General features: G+C 46.3%; 1 protein-coding gene across 12 annotated transcripts in view; it reads left to right on the top strand.

Annotated features, from left to right (window-relative positions):
- The window catches only part of SYTL2 (synaptotagmin like 2), a 112,037-nt gene that overhangs the window by 31,340 nt on the left and 55,309 nt on the right, over positions 1-25,388 (top strand). For all 12 annotated transcript variants that reach the window (XM_070425786.1, XM_070425787.1, XM_070425784.1 and 9 more), the window contains exon 2: positions 16,816-17,305. In XM_070425786.1, the coding sequence (XP_070281887.1) occupies positions 17,205-17,305 (101 nt within the window). In that variant the 5' untranslated portion in view covers positions 16,816-17,204. The remainder of the gene's footprint in view (positions 1-16,815; positions 17,306-25,388) is intronic.

The following is a 25,388-nucleotide window of genomic DNA, read 5'->3' as shown; positions in this document are numbered from 1 at the left end:
TTTATCATGGGGACTGCAGGGTTCGGGCTAATGACCCTAGCATGCCTTTTTGCATATTATTCCCTTTAAAGGAAAGGTCATTGCTAGTTAGAAATGCTCTTTGGCTATTTTCAGGCTCTGTGGTAGGGGGAATTAGTGGAATTCCTAAGGTCAGCTCCAGCTATTTTTCTCCAAAAGACCAGCTGAATTTTTTTTATGAGACTTGCTCATCAGGGCTTTCGCCTTTCTGTGAGGCATTGTACTGAATCCTGAGTCAGCCTGGCTTGGGGAATCAGTAAGGGAACCCAAGTTTGGAGACAACTACACGAGGGATTGGGATGGTTGTTGCCCTTTTCAGTGTTACGTGCGAAGGAATGTTAAGTGCTATCTTAGATGTGGTTGGTCATTTCTCATACCAAGGTCCTTCTGGAGTACAGTGACTACCTCAGTGACACTTGGATTCTGAAGATGCATGTTGTCATGTATATGAAGAATCTGCCATGCTGCCTGAACAGAGGTGGTGCTGACCAGTTACGTGGCACCTTTCATTCGGGAATATCACCTCCGAACACTTGATAAGTGAGATATTCCTTAAGATTCCTGGGCCGGGAACTTGCCTGTAGTTATTTGGCACCTGCAATTACAACACTATTTTCTTTTCTTTTTTTAAATATGTTTTTATTGATTTCAGAGAGGAAGGGAAATGGAAAGAGAGATAGGATAGAAACATCAATGATGAGAGGGAATCATTGATCAGCTGCCTCCTGCACGCCCCCTATTAGGAATTGAGCCCGAAAGCCAGGCATGTGCCCTTGGCTGGAGTCGAACCCAGGACCCTTCAGTCCACAGGCCGACGCTCTATCCACTGAGCCAAACTAGCTAGGGCTACAACACGACTTTCTATTGTGTTTGGGGGATTTATATGAAGGCAGGTAAATTGAAAGCACACTTCATTTCTTTTAGAATGCACATCAACCCTTTCTCTTATCCAGTTTATGGATGTCAGCCTGGAGCTCGTGCTGTGTTAGAAGGCGAATGGATAAATATAATTGTATGAAGAGAGCATTTTGCAGTTTATCAGATGTCTTTCCACACATAGTCTCATTGACCCCCTGCAGTGACTCAGCAAGGGAGGGGGGCAGGGGTTAGTCCCAATTTTAGAAATGAGGACACTGAGGCGCAGGTAAATGCTATGTTCATGGTCACCAAGCTAGTAAGTGAACGACTAGATTTCAAACCAGATCTTGATTTTAAATCTCACGGTGATGCCAACTAGATGAAGGGGAGAAAGGCCCATAATTCTGCTTTGGCATAAAGTGGTGTAAGGAATGCCTTTAAAGGAAGGTAATTCTGCTGCGTATCCAGCCCAGGAATGTAGGAGCATCTCCAGCAAGGGATTCTAAACAGATGGAGTAAAAGGGAACTTTGTTCCACTAGCTGGGGAACAACAGCTGTTTTCTGAGCTAAGATCCATGACATTACGATAACAATGTGTAGCTTACGCTAATGAAAACAATACTCATTTATTGTTGGTTGGGATGAGTAGTAGTTGAGTTGCATTAAGCAAAGAGAGTGAATCTTGCAAAGTTTTCATCTTAAGGATTCTGTCTACCACTGATGATCAGAAAGAGCCAGTGTACGTCTCCCTGCTCTCTGAAATGGAGAAAAAGGAGGCCATCCTTACTACACACAGAGCAGGAAGCCTGAAGAGACGCTCCCAGCATTTCACTGACTTATTCAGTATTTAAGTTTTTTTTCCCACTACTATGTGCAAGGTACTGTGTGGTTACTAAAATGAAGTGGACATAAATCCTTCCCTTACAGAGTCTAGAAGTGGGAGTTTGATGTGTATGTAAGTTACTAAAATGTTTGTGTAAATTATTGAATACTTATTGTGTTGAGCACCTATATATGAGCTTTAATCTTCTCAACAACCTGGCAAGATAGGTATGATGCCCATTTTACAGATAAGAAGCCTGAGGCTCAGAGAAACTAAGTAACTAGCATAAGAGGGTCCCATTGTACCTGGGTCTCTCTGGCTCTGGGGCTTGTGCTCTTTCCTATTTCAGATGACAGTGTACAGATAAGTGCTCCGAAGGCTCAGTGAAAGAAGTAGCTATTGCCAGCTTGTGGAAGGGGAAAGGGGGGGCTGCAGGAGCAGTTCATGGAGGAGGTGTCTTTTAAGCTGAGATTTGAATGGTGGGTAAGGTTTGGATGTGTGATATATAAGGAAAAGACATTCTAGGTGGAGAGAACAGCAGGAACAAAGGTTTGGCAAGGATAGCGTAGAGGTGATATTAAGTGGTTTGGCTGGAGCTCATGAGGTGGGAATGTTGAATAGGAAGCTTGGAACCAGTAGGATTGTCAATACTCGAATAAGGAATTTGGACTTACTCTGCCATTAGGGAAGAACTAGGGAAGTTTTTAAAGTCAGAATGTGCCACATGAAAGTGGGGCTTTGGCGAATAAGTCTAGTTCAATTGTGTATAGTAGAGAGAAATGGGGAGAACCAGGAATGAAAGAAGCCGGGTTCAGAGACAATTACTAAATGAGTGGTAGAAAAGGAGAGAAAGGGTTGAATTACAGCAGTGGTTCTCACCTTCTGGCCCTTTAAATACAGTTCCTCATGTTGTGACCCAACCATAAAATTATTTTCGTTGCTACTTCATAACTGTAATGTTGCCACTGTTATGAATCGTAATGTAAATATCTGATATGCAGGATGGTCTTGGGCAACCCCTGTGAAAGGGTCTTTCGACCGCCAAAGGGGTCGCGACCCAGAGGTTGAGAACCGCTGAATTAGAGGGAGATTGCAGAGGTTCAGTCAACTGAATCTGGCAGCTGATTGGCTAGGGGACAAGGAGAGGAAAGCATCCTCCTCACTGTTGCTTATGAGGATGTGTTTCGTCAGCAGAGTTCCAGGCAACAGGCTGGGGATTCAGAGGTGAATTTGGCACATAATCTGTCCTCAGGCTGCACACTGGTTTCCTTTTATTGCTGTAACAAATGACCACACACTTAGTGACTTGAAACAACACAAATTCATTATCTTACAGTTCTGGAGGTCAGAATTTGAAAGGATCAAGAGTCTTAAAATCAATGGGCCTTAAAATCAAGGAGCTGACAGGACTGAGTTCCTGCTGGAGACTCTAGGGGAGAATCTGTTCCCTTGCCTTTCCCAGCTACTAGAGGCTGCCTGCATTCCTTGGCTTACGGCCCCTTCCTCCATCTTCAAAACATATCACTACAATTGCCTTCATCCTCACATCTCTTCCCTCTCCTCCTGACCATCCTTCTTATAAGGACCTTCTGATTACATTGTGTCTACCTAGACAACCCAGAATATTCTCCCCATCACAAGATTCTTTTTTATATTGAATTTAATGGGGGGAGTTGATATTGGTTAATAAAAGTATACAGGTAGCCCTGACCGGTTTGGCTCAGTGGATAGAGCGTCGGCCTGCAGACTGAAGGGTCCCAGGTTCGATTCCAGTCAAGGGAATGTACCTTGGTTGTGGGCACATCCCCTGTAGGGAGTGTGCAGAAGGCAGCTGATCGACGTTTCTCTCTCATCGATGTTTCTAACTCTCTATCCCTCTCCCTTCCTCTCTGTAAAAAATCAATAAAATATATATATTTTTAAAAGTATACAGGTAAAATTATCTATACTTATAATAGGGTAATATGCAAATTGGTCCAGGACGCCATCACATAACAACCGAACAGCAGGAGGGTGGGGCAGTGAGCTACAAGCAGCGGAGAGCTACAGGAGGGCGGGGCAGTGAGCTATGTGCAGTGGAGAGCTCCAAGTGGCGGTGGGTGGGGCGGCCAGCTGAGGCAAGTGGCAGCGAGCTACTCGTGCACGGATTCGTGCGCAGGGCCACTAGTACAATATTGTCAAGTTTCTTTCCATCACCATTTATCCCCTCTTTACCCTCTTCTACTTCCCCCACCCCCTTTCTGTCTTGCAATCACCATACTATTGTCTATGAGGGGTTTTTTTTTTTTTTTTGCTTAATTCCTTCATATTTTTTAACCCAACCTCCCAATCTTCCCCCCCTCCGCCTGCCCCCTTATGACAGCTGTGAGTCTGTTTTCTGTGAGTCTGTTTCTGTTTTATTTGTTTATTTTGTTCATTAAATTCTACATATGAGTAAAATCATATAGTACTTGTCTTTCTCTGACTGGCTTATTTCACTCAGCATAATGCTCTCCAGGTCCCTCCATGCTGTCACAAAAGGTAAGATTTCCTGCCCTTTTATGGCCTAGTAGTATTCCATTGTGTAAATGTACCACAGCTTTTTTATCTACTCATCTACTGTTGGGCACTTGGGCTGCTTCTAAATCTTGGCTATTATAAAGCACACTGCAATGAGCATAGAGGTGCATATATTCTTACGAAAAAGTGTTTTGGGTTTCTTTGGCTATATTCCAAAAAGTGGAATCACTGGGTCATAAGGCAGTCCATTTTTAATTTTGTGAGGAAACTCCATACTGCTTTCCACAGTGACTGCACCAGTCTGCATTCCCACCAACAGTGCACGTGGGTTCCCTTTTCTCCACATCCTCCCCAACATAGCCATTCTGACGTGTGAGGTGACACCTCATTGTGGTTTTAATTTGCATTTCTCTGATGATTACCGATGTTGAGCATCTTTTCATATTTCCATTGTCCATCTGTATGTCCTCTTTGGAGAAATGTCTATTCAGGAACTTTGTCCATTTTTTAATTGGATTGTTTGTTTTTGTTGGTGTTGAGTTTTATAAGTTCTTTATAAATTTTGTATATTAGCCCCTTATCAAATGTATCATTGGCAAATATGTTCTCCCATTCAGTGGGTTGTCTTTTCATTTTGTTGATGGTTTCCTTTGCTGTGCAAACCCATCCCAAGATTAATCACATTTGTAAAGTCCCTTTTGCCATGTAGTACCATATTCAAAAGGTTCAGGAATTAGGATACAAGCATCTTTGAAGGACCATTGTTCTGCCTACCACAGAGAATTAACAAATACGGTACCTCTATGGAAGATAACTTGCCAAACTTTTTTAGTCCCACTCTTGTAAACTTCCTTTCCCTCTGTGCCGTTGAATTGTCTTGCTTTCCCCCTCTAATGTATGTTTTTCTTTCCTTTATTCAATAAACGAGGCACTGGCTGTATGCCAGGCACCATGCCTGATGCTGGGAACATGTGAATGCCAAGACACCTCTCTGCCCACCACTAGAGGAAGCAGAATTGGATGAGGGCTATTAATGTTGAACCAGAGACCAAGATGTCAAACTCTTGACTTTTGATTTTCTAAAACTGAGGTCCAGACCTAAGATGAGAAGATTTAGAAGAATTCTTGGTAATTTAAAAATGGGATCCTCCCATCCAACCTCTCTATTGCCAAACCGACATCCCCAAATTTAGAATATTCTTTTGATCTCCTCAAAGGCCTGGTGGGAAGGATAGAGGGGTATTTGCAGAAACCAGGAATTGGACTTCTTACAGTGGGGTAGAAGGTGAGGAGGTGGGAGACTGTATAATGAGGAGAATAGGCGAAGCAGCAGTAGCAACACTCCCGACTGCCGGCAGCGTGGGGAGGTGATGGATTTAGTGATGGTGGAGATGCACTGTCACCAGGGGTTTAGGAGCACGTCTGTGTCCCACACCATTTTATTTACATTTAGTGTCATGCTCACAGTAACCCTGTGACGTGCAGCCCACATGGTACAGACCAAGAAACAAACCCTGCGTCCTTAGGGGAGCTGCCAAAGAACTAGTAAAAGGTGAATCCCCTTCCAATTGTTGACTCCAAACTTAGTGTGTTCCTCTCGGTTATAGCACTCATGTCTGGGGTATAGTGCATAGATGTCGTAGGCATTATCCACCTACATCCGTTTCAAAATGTGTCTCTTTAGAGCAGAGGTGGGGATGTCCAGCCCAAGGGCTGTGTAGGACCCGAGAAATCATTTATCTGCCAAGGCATTAGGGGCGAGTTAATTAAATGTTTGACCAAATATAGCAGGCTAATTTTTAAGCTGATTGTTCTCTATGGCCCCCAAATGATGTTATAAATATCCAAATGGCCCTTGGCGGATAAATGGTTCCCCACCCCTGCTTTAGACGATGGAGAGGAGCAAGGAGGATCTTGCACAGGGTAGCATTTTGATGTCTCTTTGGGATAATTAACCCTTTGAGTGCCAACCAATATCCTAGGAACGATGCTAAAATTGCCAAGGCATTTTTGCTGATTTTACAGCAGTTTAGGGAAAAAAATTATGAATCGCAAGTAAATGAAGTTACATATTCAAAAACTTAAGGAAACCTTTACTACATTTGTTTTCTGCACTTAGGTGCCATCTGTCAATAAAGAGTGAACTACTAGCATCTAATAGTGACACTGCAGGAGGAGCGCTCCCGGCACTCCAGGGGTTAATGGCTTGGCCAAAGGGGTTGGAGCATGTCTGGGACTAGGGTGAGGCAAGTGAGGTGCCCTGGGCACAAAATCTATGGATACAGGGACATGCCAGGGCTGACACTGTGCATGGAGCACCCTGAAAGTGGGTGTCTCCTTACATTTTGTGCCCGAGGTGCCTCACTTTCAAGGAGGCCTCAGGGTGCGTCAGCTGTGGGTGCTATGCTGATACAGCCCTGCCTTCTTATTCTGTGTCCTTGTACTTTGCTTGCCTCACCCCTAGGTCCTTGATTCAAGCAGGGGCCCCCAAAAGTAGTGGATTATTGGTTCAGTGATCTCAATGCTGGCTGCATGTTGCAATCACCCAGTGGTCGGCAAACTGCGGCTCGAGAGCCACATGCGGCTTTTTGGCCCCTTGAGTGTGGCTCTTCCACAAAATACCGACTTCTGCACATGGGCCACAAAGTTTCAATTGCACTGTACATGTGCGCCCGCACGTGGTATTTTGTGGAAGAGCCACACTCAAGGGGCCAAAGAGCCACATGTGGCTTGTGAGCCGCAGTTTGCTGACCACTGGTTCTCAACCTTGGCTGTACAGTAGAATCACCTGGGAATCTTTTTTAAAATCCTGATTTCTGGGCCTCATCCTCCAGAAATTCTTTCTTTGTTATGGGGTGGGGCCACAACATTAGTAATGAATCTTTTTAAAATCCTGATTTCTGGGCCTCATCCTCCCGAAATTCTGTTTCTTTGTTATGGGTGGGGCCACAACATTAGTAACAAAGAAACAGAATTTCCAGAGGATGAGGCCCAGAAATCAGGATTTTAAAAAGATTCCCAGGTGATTCTAATGTGCAGCCAAGGTTGAGAACCACTGACCTAGGCAGTTAAAAAAAAAAATCCCAGGTGGAGTCTAACCCTAGCCCAGTTAAATCAGAATAGCTGCGGGGAGATGGAGGGTGAAGAGACCCTTTAAAAAGCTTTTCAGGTGATTCGAATGTAGTGATGCTTGGGAACCCCTGAGGTAGTACATTTGGAGAGAGTCCCTCACTCCCAGGCCAGGCAGGAATGTACATGATTGCATCCAAAGTGAGGCTTTATGCGGTCCTTGTAAAGTCTGAGTTGGGGATTGCCACAGTTCAGTTAACTTTATGATGCTGGGTTTAATTCTAGCCTGGTTAATAAGTCTGTTGTTTCCTCCCCTCCTTCCCTCTGAATTTGAAACCTGGAAAATAACTAAATCTAGAATTCATCTGTAATGCCTGCTGTTGTCAGTGTGCTGGTTTCAGGGGTACTGTGAAATGCAGCCCAACCCATTTATTAGCCCGTTTGCAAATCCTTATTTAGGTTGACATGGTAGATGTCCCAGCAGGTAAAGGTGGTCTCTTCTGAGTGTCCCGGCTCTCACATTCGGTAGCTGTGTGACCTTAGGCTGTTGGTCTAACCCCTCTGCGTCTCAGCTTCTTCATCTGCACAAAGAACTAGTTATGACTCTGATTCCGCTGTTACTTCATTTTTGTGTTGGCTCTTGTCACAGCTGGAAAGCAAATGACATAACAAATGAACATGCTTCCCTTGACAAATGGCTGTGCTCTGTCACCAGTCAGCAGCCACGTCTGACCCGTTGGGATCCTTTGTAGCTGTGATTCCCAGACCTGGCCAAACAGTTGCATCATGTCAGCAAATGCAAATTCCTGGGCCTCAGCCCTGAGGGTCTGATGCAGAAGGTCTTGAGCAATTAGTGTCTGGGAATCTGCTGCTCATCTGCCAGCCTTGGATACAAGCAATAATGATACAATTAAAGTGGTAGAGCTCCCAATTTAGACCGCACTGTGGAGTTTACAGTTGACAGAGGTCCCATTTCCTCTAGGAAGCCCCCCTGGCCCTGGAGACTACATTGATTTCCCCTCTCCTCCCTGCCCCTGTACAAAGTTTGGTGGCACTCTGCTTTTCTGCTCGGTAGGACTTCTTGGGCCTGGTTCACACCTGCCCTCCTTTCCAGAGTCTAAGCCAGGGGTGGGCAAACATTTTGACTCGAGGGCCACAATGGGTTCTTAAACTGGACCGGAGGGCTGGAACAAAAGCATGGATGGAGTGTTCGTGTGAACTAATATAAATTCAGAGTAAACATCATTACATAAAAGGGTATGGTCTTTTTTTTTTTTTTTTTTAGTTTTATTCATTTCAAACGGGCCGGATCCGGATCCTGCGGGCCGCCGTAGTTTGCCCACGGCTGGTAAGCCCTGCGGGCAGAGGCTGTGTGCACCATCAGAACTTTGGGGACACACAATTTACCCTCTTCCAGAATCGCGATCTGGGACTGTGGAGGATGTTGCCGTTCCAAGAGCAGAGGAGGTCTCTCTCCGGGGATGTGAACTTAGGCGAGGCTCCTGGGGCTTCCCAGGCTGGGACACCAGTGTGAGCCCATACATAGGGTGGCTCTTACAGCAGCTCCCAGCAATGGCAGATGGACCTTGTTCTACTGTGTCTTAAAGTTCCTTCCTGATGTTTGGCCAGAGGTACGCCATCCCTTCTGTAGACTGTCTTCTTTTTTTGGAAGTGATTTGAGTTTTCAGCCCAGGTGTGAAGTTCAGAATGAACTTTCAGCCGCCCATTATCCCAGCACCTTTCTTTCTTTACTGATTTTATCTTTTGGACAAAAACTAAGAAAACATAGATGAAAAGGGTAGCTCTGGTACATTTAGCAAGATTAGAAAATGTGTGAAATTTAGGTTCAAATGTTCCCTCTTGGCATGTTAGGCCCCTTGGGGTCAGACCCAGGTACTGTTTTCCCATTTATAGCCTGTACTTCAGTTACTAATCTTCTTTTTGAGCATCTTTGTGGTTTCATAGCCCAGTGCTCTTGGCCAGAATGCCCACTCGCATCTCTGATTTAGCCTTCCAGGCTCACTGTGTTTTCTCCCTTTCCTAAATCCCTATGGCCCCCAGCCCTTGGCTTGTGCCTCCTTTCCCAGTACTTAACATAGTACTGGTATGAGGGTTGGTTGTGTAAAATACTGTCTTCCTCAAATGGCCCATTATCTTGGCCTTGGTTGGGGCTCGATTGAAATATTTGATTCCCGTGGATACCATATTCTAAAGCTGAGCCCTAAGAATGGCAAAATAAAAAATAAAAAATAAAATGAACTTTTTAGAAATCTCAGGCAGCGATTTTCAACCGGTATGTCACAAGAATTTTTAAAAGATGCAATACGTGACTATTTAGTCAGGGGCACTGACCTCTTTTCCCTGAGATTGTCACATAAAAAAAATGACAACATCCAACACAACAATGGGGGTCCAGTGTGAATGAATAAAAATTATACAATTTTTTTTTTGTCAGATCAGCAAATAAATATACTATTTGGTGTGTCACAGAATTTTGGTGATTAGTTTGTATGTGCCATGAGATGAAAAAGGTTGAAAATCACTGCTCTAAGGACATGATCAGTAGGTTTGAATACGAGATTGAGGGGAAGGGCGAGCCCTCACGTATACGCAGCCTTTTCTTGTCCCTGTACTTAGTTTGAGATCACCAAGTCTGTCTACGGGAAGCATTAGCTGTGAGCCCCATCAGCCTGGGGCTGGAGGAGTGGAATACATTAGAAAAACCACCTTTGGAAGAATCCTCACAAACGTGAGAGCTCTGTTTCTTGATGTTGCCGGTCAGTTTTGATAGTTTAGTTGTTCCTCAATCAAAAAAGAAAACGAAACAGTGGTTAAACTTTTTCTTCGCTGTTCCACCTACATTCTTTCATTTATTCACTTCTTCATAAGTTCAGTTCATTTTATTTCTTCACTCAACTCCCTGTTGTTGTGTGTGTGTGTGTGTGTGTGTGTGTGTGTGTGATGTTTTTTTGAGAGGCTGCTTTAAACCAGTCACTAGACAATGCACTATTCTTTCCCCACTAAGTTAGGTAACACATTAGGTTGAGTAATGTGCATGTCTTTTTTTCCTTTTCTTTTTTTAAAATTGATTTTGAGAGAGAAAAAGAGAGAGAGAGACATCGATTTGTTGTTCCACTTATTTGTGTATTCATTGGTTTTCTTGTAAGTCTCTGATTGGAGACTGATCCTACAACCTTGGTATATGGGGACAACACTCTAATCAACTGAGCGTCCGGGCAGGGCTGTTTTTTAATAGAGTGATAGACGCCCCGAGCATGCAGAAACAAGAAAATATTCATGTAGCATTGTTTCCTGACAGTGCTGTGGACAAAGTTTGCCGTTTATAGGAACACATTTCCGGATAAACATACAACAAAGCATTCTGATTGAATGTAAACATATAAAGTTGTTTTCTTTAGTAATAGTTTCTGGTTCCAGGGATGGCTCCCAGGTTGCATGTTGACACAGGAGCCCTTTTTTTTGTCTATCACATGCTTGTCCTTCCCCCCCTGCCCCAGATCTGTCCATAAAACAAACGCAAGGGGCCCCGTAATTTTCCTATTCCTAACAAGTTGTGCATAGAAGAGCATGCCTGGCTTTGAGGCCCAGGCACGGTGCCCATAGGCGATGACAAAAGAAAGAAGGAACAGAAGGAGGAACAGCAGGGGGAAAGAGCCAGCCTGGGCATCAGGAAACCTGATTCTAGTCTCATCTTTGTCTCTAACCCTGTGAGCTCTCTGAGAATAAGGGGGATGTTGATGTAGTGAAGATTAAAACCGTTGGCTTTAGAGTGTACAGCCCTGCATTGAAATCCTGCTCTGGTAGAGCAACTGTAGACAAGTTATTTAACTCCTCGAGCCCAGTGTGGGCTGCACAGCATGGTCAGAGGGATTCAGTGGGATTATATGTGTGAAGCACCACCTGCTCCATTTTCAGTCCAGAGAAAAATGACCATGATCATGAGAGGCTCGGGGAAGCATCATGTGAGGAACAGCTGAAGGAAAGAGGCTTGGGAGAGCATGGAAGCCTTCTTCCCTTTAGATTGTTATGGGAAAGGGAGCGTGAGCTGAGGCTGGCAGGGCAGACTGGAGGCAAAGGGTGCAAATTACAGGCAAGTTCAACCACCTGCAAACAAAGCTTGAGAAGTAGAGGAGCCCAACAGGGGAACCTGCTGCTTCCGGCACAGGTGCCCGGGCAGTGTGGCTGGTGGTCTGCTGCCCACCAGTTCAGTATGCGGCAGAGAAGGGGAGAGCATAGGCTCTCTGATTGTCTCACGCCACTCGTTCCTTCCGAGGCTTTTCCTGAACCATCTGTGGGTTATTCCACGTGTCCTTTGATGCCTCTGTGATCTAGGAAGTTCCCAGAGCATCTGGCTTTGCGTGTGATGCTTTGCCACTGCTGGGCGTGAGCCTCCTACTGGATCAGGCCGTATCTGTCCAGCGCCCTTCTCCCCAGCCCCACCCCGACTCAAATGTATTTGCTCCTGCTCCCTCCCAGATTTTTCTCTCAGGCCTTCATTCTTGATGTCATGGGACTGTCAGAACAGTGTGCTTCTCTTCTGAAAACCTCATCATGTGAGAGTCACTGTTTACCCAAGTTTTCCTCCCCTTCCTTGGGTCTGAGGCTTTGGCACCATAGCAGCCGTCTGGGAAAGGAGAGGGTGCCATGTGGCCTCCTGGCAGCAGAGTGAGTGGGGGAGCACATGCGTTGGCTCATCAGGCTTTATCCGGGGTTTGGTCAGGCAGAGTGAGTGGGATTAGCGCTACAAGCCTTGCTCTTCTCTTCGCTGCCATTAGAAGCAAGTGCCAACTGTTTGGGGCCTTGGTTGCTTTCTCAGGTTCACTTCTGTACAGCGGACCAGGGGAAGAGTATTGCCTTTTATCGACGTGGCATGGCAGGGCTGACGCATGGAAACCCACATAAGCATAGTCTGCATTTGGAGCCCTCAAATTTCCCCTTTGTGCTGCCGCTCCAACTGCTGCTCATCCCTTATTTGTCCTTGCTGGTGCCCTGCATTCTCCCCAGAGCTTCACAGTAATAAGGAGGGGAAAGCAGGAGTGAATATACCCATTATCTGGGGGAGAAAACTGAGACCACACCGTCACACAAAGGACCTGGAGCTGGAACTTGATGCATAATGTGGACCTGGTGTTTTGTTTTTTTATTGTTAAGGGGACTTGTGTTCATGTGTTCAATACTTGAATGCCCAGTAGGAACAAGGCACAGGGCCAGGTGCTGCGGACAGCAAGCACTGAGAGGCCCAGCCTTGCTCACAAACTAGTGAGGGGCAAACAGGCGTAGACAGGGATTTGAGGCAGTGTGAGGCACCCTCACTGAGGAAGGCAGTGCTAAGGAGCACACAGGAGGGACACCCAGCCTGGCCTTGAGAGGTTAGGGGAGGCTTTTGCACAATAAGTGACCTCTAACTTGAGATTCAAGAGGTATTAGCTCAGCGAAGGGTATTTCAGGAGGAAGGAACAGCTTCTGCAGGGGCCTAAAGGCAAAAGGAGCTGACAAGCCCAGTGTGGCTGGGGCCTAAGGAGCGGAGCGTGGGGAAGAAGGCAGGCGCCAGTTCATGTTGAGTCCCACCAGCCACGATAAGGACGCTGAGCCTTAGTCTGAGGCAGTGGGAAGTTGCTGAAGTGTTTGAAGTGTGGAGCATGTCTCAGTCAGATTTTTGGCGGGGAAATGGCTCAGCAGCATGCAGAAGAGGCGTGGGAGGGAGGGCTGAACCTGAAGACGACTTTTTGCTCACACTGGCACTACTCCTGTGAACACATCAGGAATCCCTATGGCCAAAATTCATTCCTCCCAATTTTTGCACTGAGGTTGCACCCATGCTGACCGCCAGCTGTGGGCCAGTGATGCTTTGATGCGTAAGCAGAGAACGAGAATCCACAGCCAGACGGAAGAGTTTTGTCCTGCTTCCCCAGTTTGAGAAATCTGTGCGGAGGGGGAATTAAATGAGATGTCAGCATTGGGGTGGCTTAATCTGACAGAACCACTAGCGCAGTGGTTCTCAACTTTCTGGCCCTTTAAATGCAGTTCCTCATGTTGTGACCCAACCATAAAATTATTTTCGTTGCTACTTCATAACTGTAATGTTGCTACTGTTATGAATCGTAATGTAAATATCTGATATGCAGGATGTCTTAGGCGACCCCTGTGAAAGGGTCTTTCTACCACCAAAGGGGTCGCGACCCACAGATTGAGAACCACTGCACTAACGGATGCCAGCTCCACCGAGCACAAGCTTGCTGAGCCTTGCTCTCCTCGTTTCAAAACCACAGATAACACAGTACCTGCCCAGACCTTGTGAGGAGCCTATGGGGTGATGATGTATGTAAGGTGCCATACGCATAGCAGGCGACCAGTAAATATTTATTCTCTCTCTTTTTCCCCCCCTTTCTCTCTTAAGGCTGTTTTATCTCAGGGAAAAAGCCAGAGATCTTACAGCCCATACAGAACCTAACACAGCCTGATCTGTTTCCTCTCTGACCTGCCCCGCCCTGTCCTCCTGGCCCGTCGGAGAGTTCGGCACTGGCCTCCTTGCGGGTTCCCGACCACACCAGACACCCTCCCACCTCAGGTCCCTGATCTCTGTGTGGCTTGTTTCCTCATCTCCCAAGTTATTTAGCTTGAACATTGTCTCCTGCAACTAGCATGTGAGCTCTGCAACGGGCAGGAAGTTTATTTCTGTTTTATTAACTGCCGTTTCTTTAGTGTTTAGAACAGGGCCAGGCACAAAAAGGCTCTCAGTAAATGCATGTTAAGTGGATGAAATGTTCGATTAGCTCCCGTGATGGGTAACACCCCAGATAGGGGAAATTGGGGAGCACCTGGTATTGAAGAGCCCCAATGGCCATCTGGCTGGGCAGTGACTCCTGGCTGCTCAGTTAGGAACCAAGGGTTCCAGCCCTTCACGCCTTCGTTTGTGAAATGAGGATATTGCCCTTTGTCTCACGGAAAGCTTATTTTTAGGAAAACGTTTAACCCTTAGGAGCTTTTACACAGAAGCACCGCTTTGCTTATAGTTCTGCCCGAAGGTGTGGAAACCAGCATTTCCCCCTTTAGCACCCTGCCAGCTAACACTGCTGGACAACCTAAGTGGTTTTTCCCTTTTGTTCTCTTCCTGACCTCCCGCCCCTGCATTGAACTTAACAACAATCTCCCACTGAACCATGGGGCGAGCAGTGTAATGCCTCATCGGGGACGTGGTTCCCAGAATGTGGCCTGAATCCACTTCCTTGCCAGCCTTTGAGATCTAAGGAAGTTACCGGGCATGAAAGAAAGCTACTGTGCATGGAAGAATTGACATAGCCGGCCCCTGGTGAAGTTCTGTCTTTGCATTAGGTCCCTTCATCCATTTACTTGTTCCCTTATTTATTCGTATTGAGAGACTCGCAGTCAAATGGTAGCGACTGAAGGAAGACAAATAATTATGTCAGTGGAGGTATACAGATGGAGGAGAAGTTTTTGTGAAGTCAAAAATAGTATGGTCCTGGATGGTTAGGCTCAGTAGGAAGAGCATCTGTCCGCAGACTGAAGGGTCCCAGGTTCGATTCCAGTCAAGGGCATGTACCTCATTCGGATGTCCGGGGAGGAGGCAACCAATCTACGTGTTTCTCTCACACCGATGTTTCTCTCTCTCTGTCTACCCCCCTCCCTTCCACTCCAAAATAAATAAAAACAAAACAAAACAAAAATACTATGTAACAACCCTAAACATTAGTGGCTTTCAACAAGTATTTATTTCTTACTTCCATAGCTATAGGTCAGCTGGGGTGACCCTGCTGCAGGTGGGTCAGGTTCTGGTCTGTCCTTGTATCTCTCTTTCTGGCACCCAGACTGGAGAGGCAACAGCTACTTGGGGCAAGCTCTTGTGGCATATGCTGGAGTATAAGAAGCCGAGCCAGACAACACAGCACATCTACAGCCTGTGCTTACATCACGTTTGTAACATTCCATTGGCCACAGTAAGTCACAGGCCAAGCCCAACATCAGGCAGGTAGGGATGAATACTCTGCTTGCTCTAATGGCAACATGGTTGTGTAGTTCTACGTCAGGAAGGGAACGAAGAGTTAGGAACAATAAGCAAATCTACGACTGCATTTAACTCTGGCTATGGAAGTTCTGGAAGGCTTCCTGGAAGTGGAGACTTTCATCTTGAAGGATGAATAGTTTTCAAGATGAATAGCAGGCAAATGCTTGCAAAATGTAAAAAGAGAGAGAGAGAGAGAGAGAATGAATGAATGAATGAAGTATTGTCTTACTATTTATCTGAGCACTCTCTCTGGACATTTTGTAAAGAGATACAGGAAGATAAAACAAAGGTCTTCGGAGTACCTGTCTGTGAAGGCCAAACTTCATGGGGGAGCTAGCAAACATAGTTCAAAAGAGAAAAGGGAAGCACACAACCAAGTGCACTCTGATTCAGCTGGATGAAACAAAAGAGTGAATTCAGAAAGGAAGCCAGAATATAGTTTTAGTAGCTCTTTTTGGTACAGGATGCAAGGTATGTGCTATTTTATTTGGTCCTATTGTCAAGTACAATGAGAGAACCAGAGCCTCACAGTAGGAGGTAACTTGCCTAATGGTTCTTAGCTAACAAGTGGTGGAGGGGGTACTTCCCAGCAGTTGCCCAAACAAAGAATCTACTCATAAAAACCACTCACTAGTGTACACACTCCATTTTATTCTCAAGGGAGGCTACTTTCATACATACTGAACACCTGGTTTTTAGCACCCACGGTATGTGCAGCACTGCGCTTGGTAACAGAACCCCGGTCCTGGAGTTGGTCATCTCTGCAGTCCTGGCTGGTTGGGGCATTCTTCAGATCTCACCTTCTTCCCATTGCGCATGGGTTTAAGATGCCTCGGAGAAAACCGGATTCTTGCCCGTTGTCCTACTTTAAAATGCTCACTTTGGATGGTAGGGTATTTTGAAATTCTGCCTCTTTCTTTCCCCCGATTTATATACACATACCAATCAGTGTTCTTCGTGCTCAGAAATGAAGGGAGATGAGCTTGGTGAGCGGCTCCAGGCCCAGCAAAGATTAGGGGCGGGACTAGGTGAAGAGTGACAATTCCCACTGCTTTGCAAACTACCTCTACCTGACCCTAGCTCTCCTGTCATTACAGACACAGATGTCCTCCCGTGGCACACTCCTACTCATGAGGAAGGGAGCATTTGGGAATTTTTATTTCTAATCTCTTACCCACAGTCACTTGGCAGCTGGAATCATGTCTTCCTGGTCTTGCGGACTTTCACTGTGACTTTTTAGCCTAGTGTCCCATGAGTTTGAGAACCAGATCCTTGGTGCCCACATCCCTTTCCTCAGTGGATCGTGAACACGGGGAGGTGGTCCGGCATTGAGTAGAAGCGTGTTTCCTGACCCATTTGCCATTTGCTCGGGAAGCCAGCAGAACTGGTTTCCCTGATCTCAGAGACCATCTCACACCCCCAGGCATGTTTGAAATCTTGTAGCAAAGAGCAACGCTTACAGGAAGGACCTCGCACTGATATTTCCTGTCTCCCGATTCCCCAGGTCGGTGGTGCTCAGATGCTGGGGACACTCTCGAGCTGGTGACGAGGACTGGAGGAGAATTAACTGGTCCAGAGAAGGGGCGTGAGGGGAAATGCCGCTGTAGGACCCAGTGACCTGCCTGGCCAGGAATGCAGCTTCCTGCTGAGAGCCTCTTCTCCACGTCGCCCCACAGGCCGCTCCTGCCTCCCTGGAAGGGGCACTTAGGATTTTGCAATCGGCCACCTAAAACTTTCGCTGAGCCAAAGCAGGACATTTGCTGCAGAACTGAGCAAGATATCATTGCATGTCGCTTTTGCATCTTTTAATCATCCGGGCTCCGGTCAGAGTTGGTTAGCTTGGAGAATCTGAAGCTGGATTTGTAACTGTTATTTTTGCGCACGCCTTTCAAAATGATCGACTTAAGCTTCCTGACAGAGGAGGAGCAGGAGACCATCATGAAGGTCCTGCAGCGGGATGCTGCCCTGAAGAGGGTTGAAGATGAGAGAGTCAGGTAACGGGCCAAGAGGTCCTCCCGGGAGGGGGATGGAGGGCCAGTTCGTAAAATGAGACACTTTGGGGTTTTTTTTTTCCCTCAACCATAAGTGGTAGTTCTGACTTGGAGCCTGAATTTATGGGTTCCAATTTTAGGTTTACTTCCTGCATGGAACTTTTTCCTCCTTGGTATCTCTTAATTTATCCCACAGGACGCCTGCCAGAAAGAGAGTCTTGATTCAAAACCTAATTAAATTCCTTGAACTTTTTAAAACACTGAATTAAAACTAAAATAATATAACACATACTTCGACATCCACATATATGGATATGTGTATGTTGATATCTCTCTTTTTTGTGCGTGGAATACACTTTTTAAAACTGAATTATAAACCAAACTAGAAATATTTGAAATTAATACAATATTTAAAAGGAAAGAAATTGAGAAGTAGCTCGCATTCCTGCATACTTTCAGAAAAGTTCAAGCTGGTTTCAAGAGCAATTAAAATTGGCCCTGCGGGAGCCGGTTTTTCATTTGTGTCCCACAAGGAGGAGTGGCCGCTGTGACACACTGTCCTTGTTGGGAGGAGCCCGAATGGTCCACGTCAACATTCTGCCACTTTCACTCGCCCACGTGGTGGAGGGGGCAGGCTTGAGCCCAGGCCCTGCCACCGTTGCCTGTAATGTTGGGCTTTGGAGGCAGCAAAAGGCTTCCCGAACATAGATTACTATTAACTGCATGATCCCCGTCTCAGTAGTTCTCCCAAAGGAGCGTAAGCCGTGTTCTTATTTGCTGGCCCACAAGGATCCTGAATAATGGGTTTATTCACATCATTTCCCATATTCTGACCCTAACTGATGTGATGCTTTATCAGTGAACATGCGGAAGTCACTCCAGAGTGTCTCACTATGGCCACTACCACTAATTCACGTTTAGACAGTGCCTAACGAATTGCAAAGGGCTTGCACGCCCATTCTTTCTTCTGAGCTCACAGCACTCTTATGCAGTTGGGGGATGTGGGAGGCTATAATTTCACCCCCTCTGATGTGTGAGGAAATTGACTTTGAGACAGGTCAGTTGACTTGCCCACGCTCATACAGTCCCTAGGTGTCCGAAGTGAGAATCAAATCCTGGTCGTCAGGTACCCATTCACTAACTCCACCTCCTCGTCCTGAGAAAGCAATAGCAGACAGGCCATCCTGGGGCCTAGCCATGGAAAAGGGGGTGGTGTCTTGGTGTGAGCTAGCACTCTGAACTGTGATGGTGACAGGAGGTGGCTGTAGGTAGTGGAGATCATGAGAATGGGGTTCATTCCTTGTCATGCTCCTCCCCCCAGTCCCCTGGATAGGCCACTGCTCCCCATTCTCAGCAGGAAACGAGCTGTTTCCCCAGAAGGGGCAGGAGGTTTACACTGATCAGCCATCAGAGCCTCTTGGTAGCATTAATGCAGTACCCATTCACTGTTCATAAAGTTCTTTCATGAATGTTATCCTCATGTTACAGCAACCTGAGCTGTGGCCAGGTGGGACTGTTACACCCTTTTTATTTTATTTTATTATTATTTTTAAAAATTTTATCTTTATTTTTGAAAGTATTACAGATGTCCCTTTTTTCACCCCCATTGACCTCCTTCACCTTGCCCCCTCTTCCCCAGGCCTTCATCACACTATTGTCTGTGTTTATGGGTTATGCACATCTATCTATATAAAAAGCCAACCACCTGAACCACCGGTCACTATGACACCCACTGTGGCCAGCAAACTGGTCCGATGGGGGCATGGGGGCAACTGGCCAACCTCCCATGGCCCCTCCCCCCAGCCAGCCCCACCCCTGATCGGCCTCTCCCACCCCGATCGAGGGCAGGGTGGCCAGCCAAACCCCCCACAGCCCTTCCCCCCTGGCCAGCCCCGCCCCTGATCACCCCCCCAACCCCAATAGGAGGCAGGGCCGACCAGCCAACCTCCTGCAGCCCCTCCTCTGTTTCTTGGGCACCTGTAGTAGTTGATGAAAATATCCTCCCCTCAGTCACCTCTGCCCCCCCACTCTGATGAGGGACAGGGCTGGCCAACCACCCATGGTCCCGCCCCCAGGCCACTGGCCCCAATCGGCCCCCACACCCCATTTGGGGGCGGGGCTGGCTGGCTCACCACTCACACCCCTCCTCACGGTTGGCCACGCCCCCAATCGGCCCCCCTACCCCTATTGGGGGCAGGGCCTGCCGGCCAATCACCTACAGCCCCTCTCCCCAGCTGCCCAGCCCTGATCGGCCCGATCAGGGGCCGGGCCAGCCGGACCCCACCCATGCACGAATTCGTGCACTGGGCCTCTAGTATGCATATAAGTTCTTTGGTGAATCTCTTCCCACCCCCTCCCTCTTCCCTCTGAGAATCATCAGCCTGTTGCATGCTTCCATGTCTCTGGATCTATTTTGTTTGTCATTTTATTTTAGAAGTAAGGGGAGGGGGCAGCACAGAGAAAATATTAATCAACTTAAATATTAGTTGATTCTAGCAAGTGGGAATTGCATTAGCCTCTCAGAAGACAAGATGGAGAAAGCTGTGTGTCCTCCTACTTCAGGAAGCCTGAATTGTGAATGTTGGATTGCTGCAAGTTCCTTCAACTCCTTCCACTTTCACGGTGTTATGTGTGGTCTGCAATTCTGCCTCCTCTATCTACCCAGCCACCTTGCAAGAGAGATTTGTTCCCCCCCCACCACCTTCTGTATTTTCTTAGCCCCTGGAATTACAGCCTGCTGAGTCTTCCATGTAGCTCTGTGATTCTAGGTGTGTAGAGTGGAGGTGTTTCTTGGGCACCTGCAGTAGTTGATGAAAATATCCTCAACAATGCAGACTTCTGCCCAAGCCTTGTAAGGGGCGTGGGTGTGGAGCCTCTGGCATCAGCCAGTCTGTGGCTGCAGCAGAAATACTGAGCCCTTTGTAGTGGTGGGTTTGCAGACCTTCCTTCCGTCCATTGTTTCTGACGGTGCCCCAGTAGCTGCTACTGGTGCTGCCCTTGATTTTTGCTTTTGAAAACTGATAGGAAGAAGGCTTGGAACCTGGTGTGAGCCAAGCCCTGTTTACCACCACCATTCTGGGGGACTTTTTGGTCAAGTCCATGTTGACTAGGCCATGGGCAGGTCCAGGACTCTGGGCCTGGGGAGGAGTGATGCTGTGCAGGAGGAGCAGGTGAGCACGAGCCCATAGCCTGTGGGCCCTGAAAGAGGCCCAACTGATGGCCTGCTCCACACAAGAGGAGTCATGTTCTGATCCCCTCTTTCCTTTGGGACTGAAGGGACTTGTCCCAAAGAGGATGGTTCTGAGGTTGTTTTGCACCTGGGCTGGTGGAACCAGTACTAGGTCTCTGGTTTGTGTGGTTTTTTAAAAATTGATTTTGAGAGAGAGAGGAAGAGAGAGAGAGAGAGAGAGAGAGAGAGAGAGAGAGAGAGAGAGACATCGATGTGAGAGAGAAACATCAATTAGTTGCCTCCCATAGTACACACCCCGACCAGGATGGAACCCACAACCTAGGTATGTGCCCTGACTGGAAATTGAACCCATAACCTTTTGGTGTACAGGATGATGCTCTAACCAACTGAGCCACCCGGCCAGGGCTAGGTGTCTAGTTTCTGAAAATGCTATTCAGTAGGCTTTTGTTTTCCAGCGCTCTCACCATCTGTCAGCTATTTGGTTTTGACTCTTCCACCAGAGTTACAGCTGGACAGTTCTGGAAAGTAGATTGTTTTGGTCCATATCAGTCACTGTATAGATAAAGAAGGTAAAGCCCAGAGCGGGGAAGTGATTTGCCCAGGGTCACATAGCTAGTCAGTGCTATAGCCATACTAAGAAAAGGTTTTAGTCCAGTGCTGTTCCCTCTACCCCATACTGTTCATTGTTACTATTCTTTCAGAAGAACAGTAAGGCTTTCATCATGACACAAGGAAAGAACTTCCCTGCATGGACTTTGGAGTCAAAACTGACTATCCTTACCACTGATCAATTATGGTTTATTGGGCAAATTATTTAACTTCTCTGGACCTCAGCTTAGAGACTGGGAATGACCATAGTGCCAAAGTTAAAGGACTAAAGCTAGGATTAAGTAAAATAATTCTTAATCTTCTTAGCTCATAATAGGTGATGCATATGTTTTAATTCCCTTTCACCACTCACCCTTACCTCTGAAAAAGGACAGAAGTCTCTGGTTAGTAGTCTGATTCCTTAGGAGGAAATTATTCCTAAAAACTCTCAATTATTTAATGCAGTGAAATTTAAGTGAGTACCTCTTAAGTATGGTGAACTGCTCTGCACAATGATATGAAGATACTTCTAGGATGATTGAAACATGGTTTCAGTCCTCAAAGAATTTACCATGTATATTACCATGTATGGCCTTTATATATGTAATGGATTGTCAATTTCAGAGTTAAAATCTCAACCTTGTTTCCCTACACAGGATTTTATAATGCCCCAGTCATTCTGATTGGCATATGGCTTTAGAAATTAAATTATGTAATTGTAATATTGGCTTAAGTAAAACATTAGAAAATCAAACCTACCTCTAACATCGAGACAGTTCTTCCAAGGCTAACTTGTTATAGACTTTGGAGTATAATCCTCCTATAGCCATGAGGACATCACTAATGAATGTCCTCATTAAAACCAGACACTGCCTCAGAATCCTTTTCCGTATGGTCGTAGAGGAGATTTGGCATTCAAACTGAAATCTGCTTGCCATGCCCGAGATATCCAGTGCTTTGAATAATCCGCATCCAAGCTCGTTGGAGACACTTTGGAAAAGATTTAGCCTACGTGTTACTTCCCGTCCTGATTTCATGGATGAGAAGAATGAGTGCCAGACAGGGGAAATGTCCAGTTCCCAAATCACTCAACTGTTAATGGTAGAACATGGACTTGAACCCAATGGAATCTCCACTGTGGTTCTCTGGGGTACAGTTGGAAGATAACAGTTCAAGTCACTGTTGCCACCACAACTGTCTTTCATGCTGCCGCTCTCCCCTTGGCCGCACGTGCGGAGCCCAGGTACTACCATGCATCTCTACCCAGCTTGCTTCCCTAACGACCGGCTGGAGACATTTCACAAGCCAGCAGTGAAGCAGACATCAGGATGGATTCTTTTTCTCTCTTCCCCACCCCGCCCCCATCATATACACATATGTAATTTTAGTCTTTTATGGTTTAAAAATCACACACTTCAGAGGTGGTGTTTCCTGGGCTTTGCGTCACGGCCAGCAGGAAATCATTGCTCATGTGCGTCTGTGCACCACCCAGCACCACGTCCTCCACCCCATGCACACACAACCACATCTATGGTGATGGGCGTTCTCATAGTCGATACCATCTCAACCGCAACCACTTCTTATGATTCTCAGCTGCATCCTTAAGACCTAGTTTCTTTGAAATGAAGGCAGTTGCCATTGCTTCCCAGGACCTCTGGTGGTGTTTTCTGTCAAAGCAAAGAGGAAAGAAACCAGCATTTGTTAAGGAACTACGTTGTACACAAAGCTTCCCATGCATTTTCCCCTTTCACCCACATAACAGTGTAGCTCAGTGGTTCTCAACCTTGGCTGCACATTAAAATCACCTGGGAATCTTTTTAAAATCCCGATTTCCAGAGGATGAGGCCCAGAAATCAGGATTTTAAAAAGATTCCCAGGTGATTCTAATGTGCAGCCAAGGTTGAGAACCACCGCCCCACGCTGTGCTGTATCTCAGCGTATTGTGGGGATCTGCGATGTGTCTGTGACGCAAGGGACATGCGTTGCCTCTCACTTGCCATGCTAAGGATCATTTGCAGTGTATTTCATTTTCACGTGTGTTGGTTTTCAGATTCTCTATCAAAGGTTGAGTTCCTCTGTAGAAAGAGTGAAGCGTGATAGCCATGTTAGAAGCCGAAATCCTGTTTGGCTCCCAGAGGCAGGCTGGGGTGGTGAAAAGAGCATTGGCCAGGAGTCAAGCCGGCCCAGTTCTGTGTGACTTTGGGCAAAGCTCTGAATTTTTGGGGCCTCAATTTTTTTTATCTATAAAGTGGGTCCATTTGTAACTATCTAAAGTGCCTCCCAGCTCTCACATTCAAAATAAATATCTAAGAGTATTTTCAAGTCACCTATCTGAATGCTGGAAAATGGATCAGTCAGCCTTTCTGGCCAGCCTGCTGATTCTTATTATCCAGTTGACTAGATAATATCAACCAGGTCCTGCCTATGATGTTAGGCCTTTGCCTAATCATGATGAATAGCTGGAAAAGGAGGAAGGCTCAGGGGAAGGTATGGAGGCCAGGCTGGAGGGCTTCACAGCTCTTCTGGCTTTCCTCGGAAAGTGCCCGCACTCTCTCTGCACCACAGGAGCTGACATTGCAGTTAGGGCTGTCAATTGATTTTTTTAATGCGTGATTCCAACCATAGGCCTGGTATATGACAGGGGATTAATGAATGAGTGAATGAACAGACAAACAGATATGGCCTTTAACATACAGAGGAGGCAAGACAGCTGTCTTTGGCAGTTGACTAAAGCCTTTGTACGTTATGGTGAGATTCTAAGGATTCAATGAGATGAGGCATGTAAAGTGCCAAGCATGGGACCCAGTACAAAACATGCTTCATATGTATTAGCGGGAGGAGTGTGGGGATGACCCACGTTCTGCCTGGAGGAAAGCAGGATGGTGCTCTCTCTGCACTGAGTGCTCATCTCCTCCTTCACATCTGCCCACCAGCCCCTGGGTGATTATTAGCATCTTTTCTATCTGTAGCGCCTCACTCAGCACAACGTGCATGTGGGGAGAGGATGGTAACATATAAAAAGTGAGCCCAGGAAACTTACCCCTTTTCCACTTCAACTAAATGGTATAACAATTAGAGAATCAAATGCTAATTTGGTTGGTTAGATTTCAGGAAAAATGAGACATCAGCGTGGGCGGGTAGAGAAGATTTTAGCAGCATCACCTAGGTAGTGGGTGTTTGGTTTTTTAAAATCTACATCTTTATAAAACTTGGGCTTAGATGTCAGACATGTGAATTCATCTATAAAATATTTCAAATGACTGAGATAGAAAAAGAAATGGATTAAACTTAGCAGTTTATCGTGTTAAGATATACATAAATAGCACTTACTGAATTTGATAGAATTTCTTACTCTTTTTTTTTTCAGAATTGGGGTGGTAGGAAGGGTGAGAGAGAGAAACATTGATTTGTTGTTCCACTTATTAAGCATTCATTGGTTGATTCTTGTATGTGCCCTGACTGAGGATTGAACCCACAACCTTGGTGTATTGGGATGGTACTCTTACCAACTGAGCTACCCAGCCAATGCTTCAAGAATTTGCTGTTCTTTTGCCACTTTAAAAGAAATGAGCCATGCCCTGGCCAGTGTGGCTCAGTTGGTTGGGCATTGTCCTGTGTACCGAGGGGTTGTGGGTTCAATTCCCAGGCAGGGCATATGCCCAGGAGGCAGCCAATAGATGTTTTACATTGAAGTTTCTTTCTCTCTCTCCCTGTTAAAAGCAATAAAAATATTTTTTTAAAGAAAGAAATGAGCCAAAAACCCAACCTTAATTCCTTACTCTAGTGGCTACCAGCTTTTCCGGGGCCACGTGTTTCAGTGAGCCTGACTCCCGTTGTGTCCTGAAAGCTTAGCATGTAAGAGGCTTATAAATAGTCACTTAGGCAGGAGAAATCAAGAATTACACAAAGACCCCTACAAAATGCCTTTCAGTTGAACAAGAAAAATAGGTAAATAAATCTCATGAGGAGAAACGGAGCTGTTATGCTATGAGGGCTTGCGGTCTTTTTTAAAAAGATGATGACTGATGCCATGGTTCATCATGCTTTTCCCCGCGTGGCTGAGAGATGAGCTCTCCTGCCTCCTCAGCAGAAGGCACTGCCCCTGTGATGGAGTCTGGGGTCACTCACACCCAGCAGTGGCAGGACCTCTCCTATCTCTTGCCTGACTCAGACTGAGGTGGCTGCCGAGCATTTATTTATTCATTAGTTCACTCACTCAACAAACAGCCTTGAGCTGTCAGCTCTGTGCCAGGCTCTGTGCTGGGTGCCGCATTGCAAAGGTGATTAGGACATGGGCCTCGCCTTTAA

The sequence above is a fragment of the Myotis yumanensis genome, unplaced genomic scaffold (genome assembly GCF_028538775.1).
Source record: "Myotis yumanensis isolate MYYU_CA2020_CCGP unplaced genomic scaffold, mMyoYum1.0.hap1 SCAF_10, whole genome shotgun sequence".
NCBI classification, from domain to species: Eukaryota; Metazoa; Chordata; class Mammalia; order Chiroptera; family Vespertilionidae; genus Myotis; species Myotis yumanensis.
The sequence above is the reverse complement of the archived record's forward strand: the minus strand, read 5'-3'. Positions and strand labels throughout refer to the sequence as shown.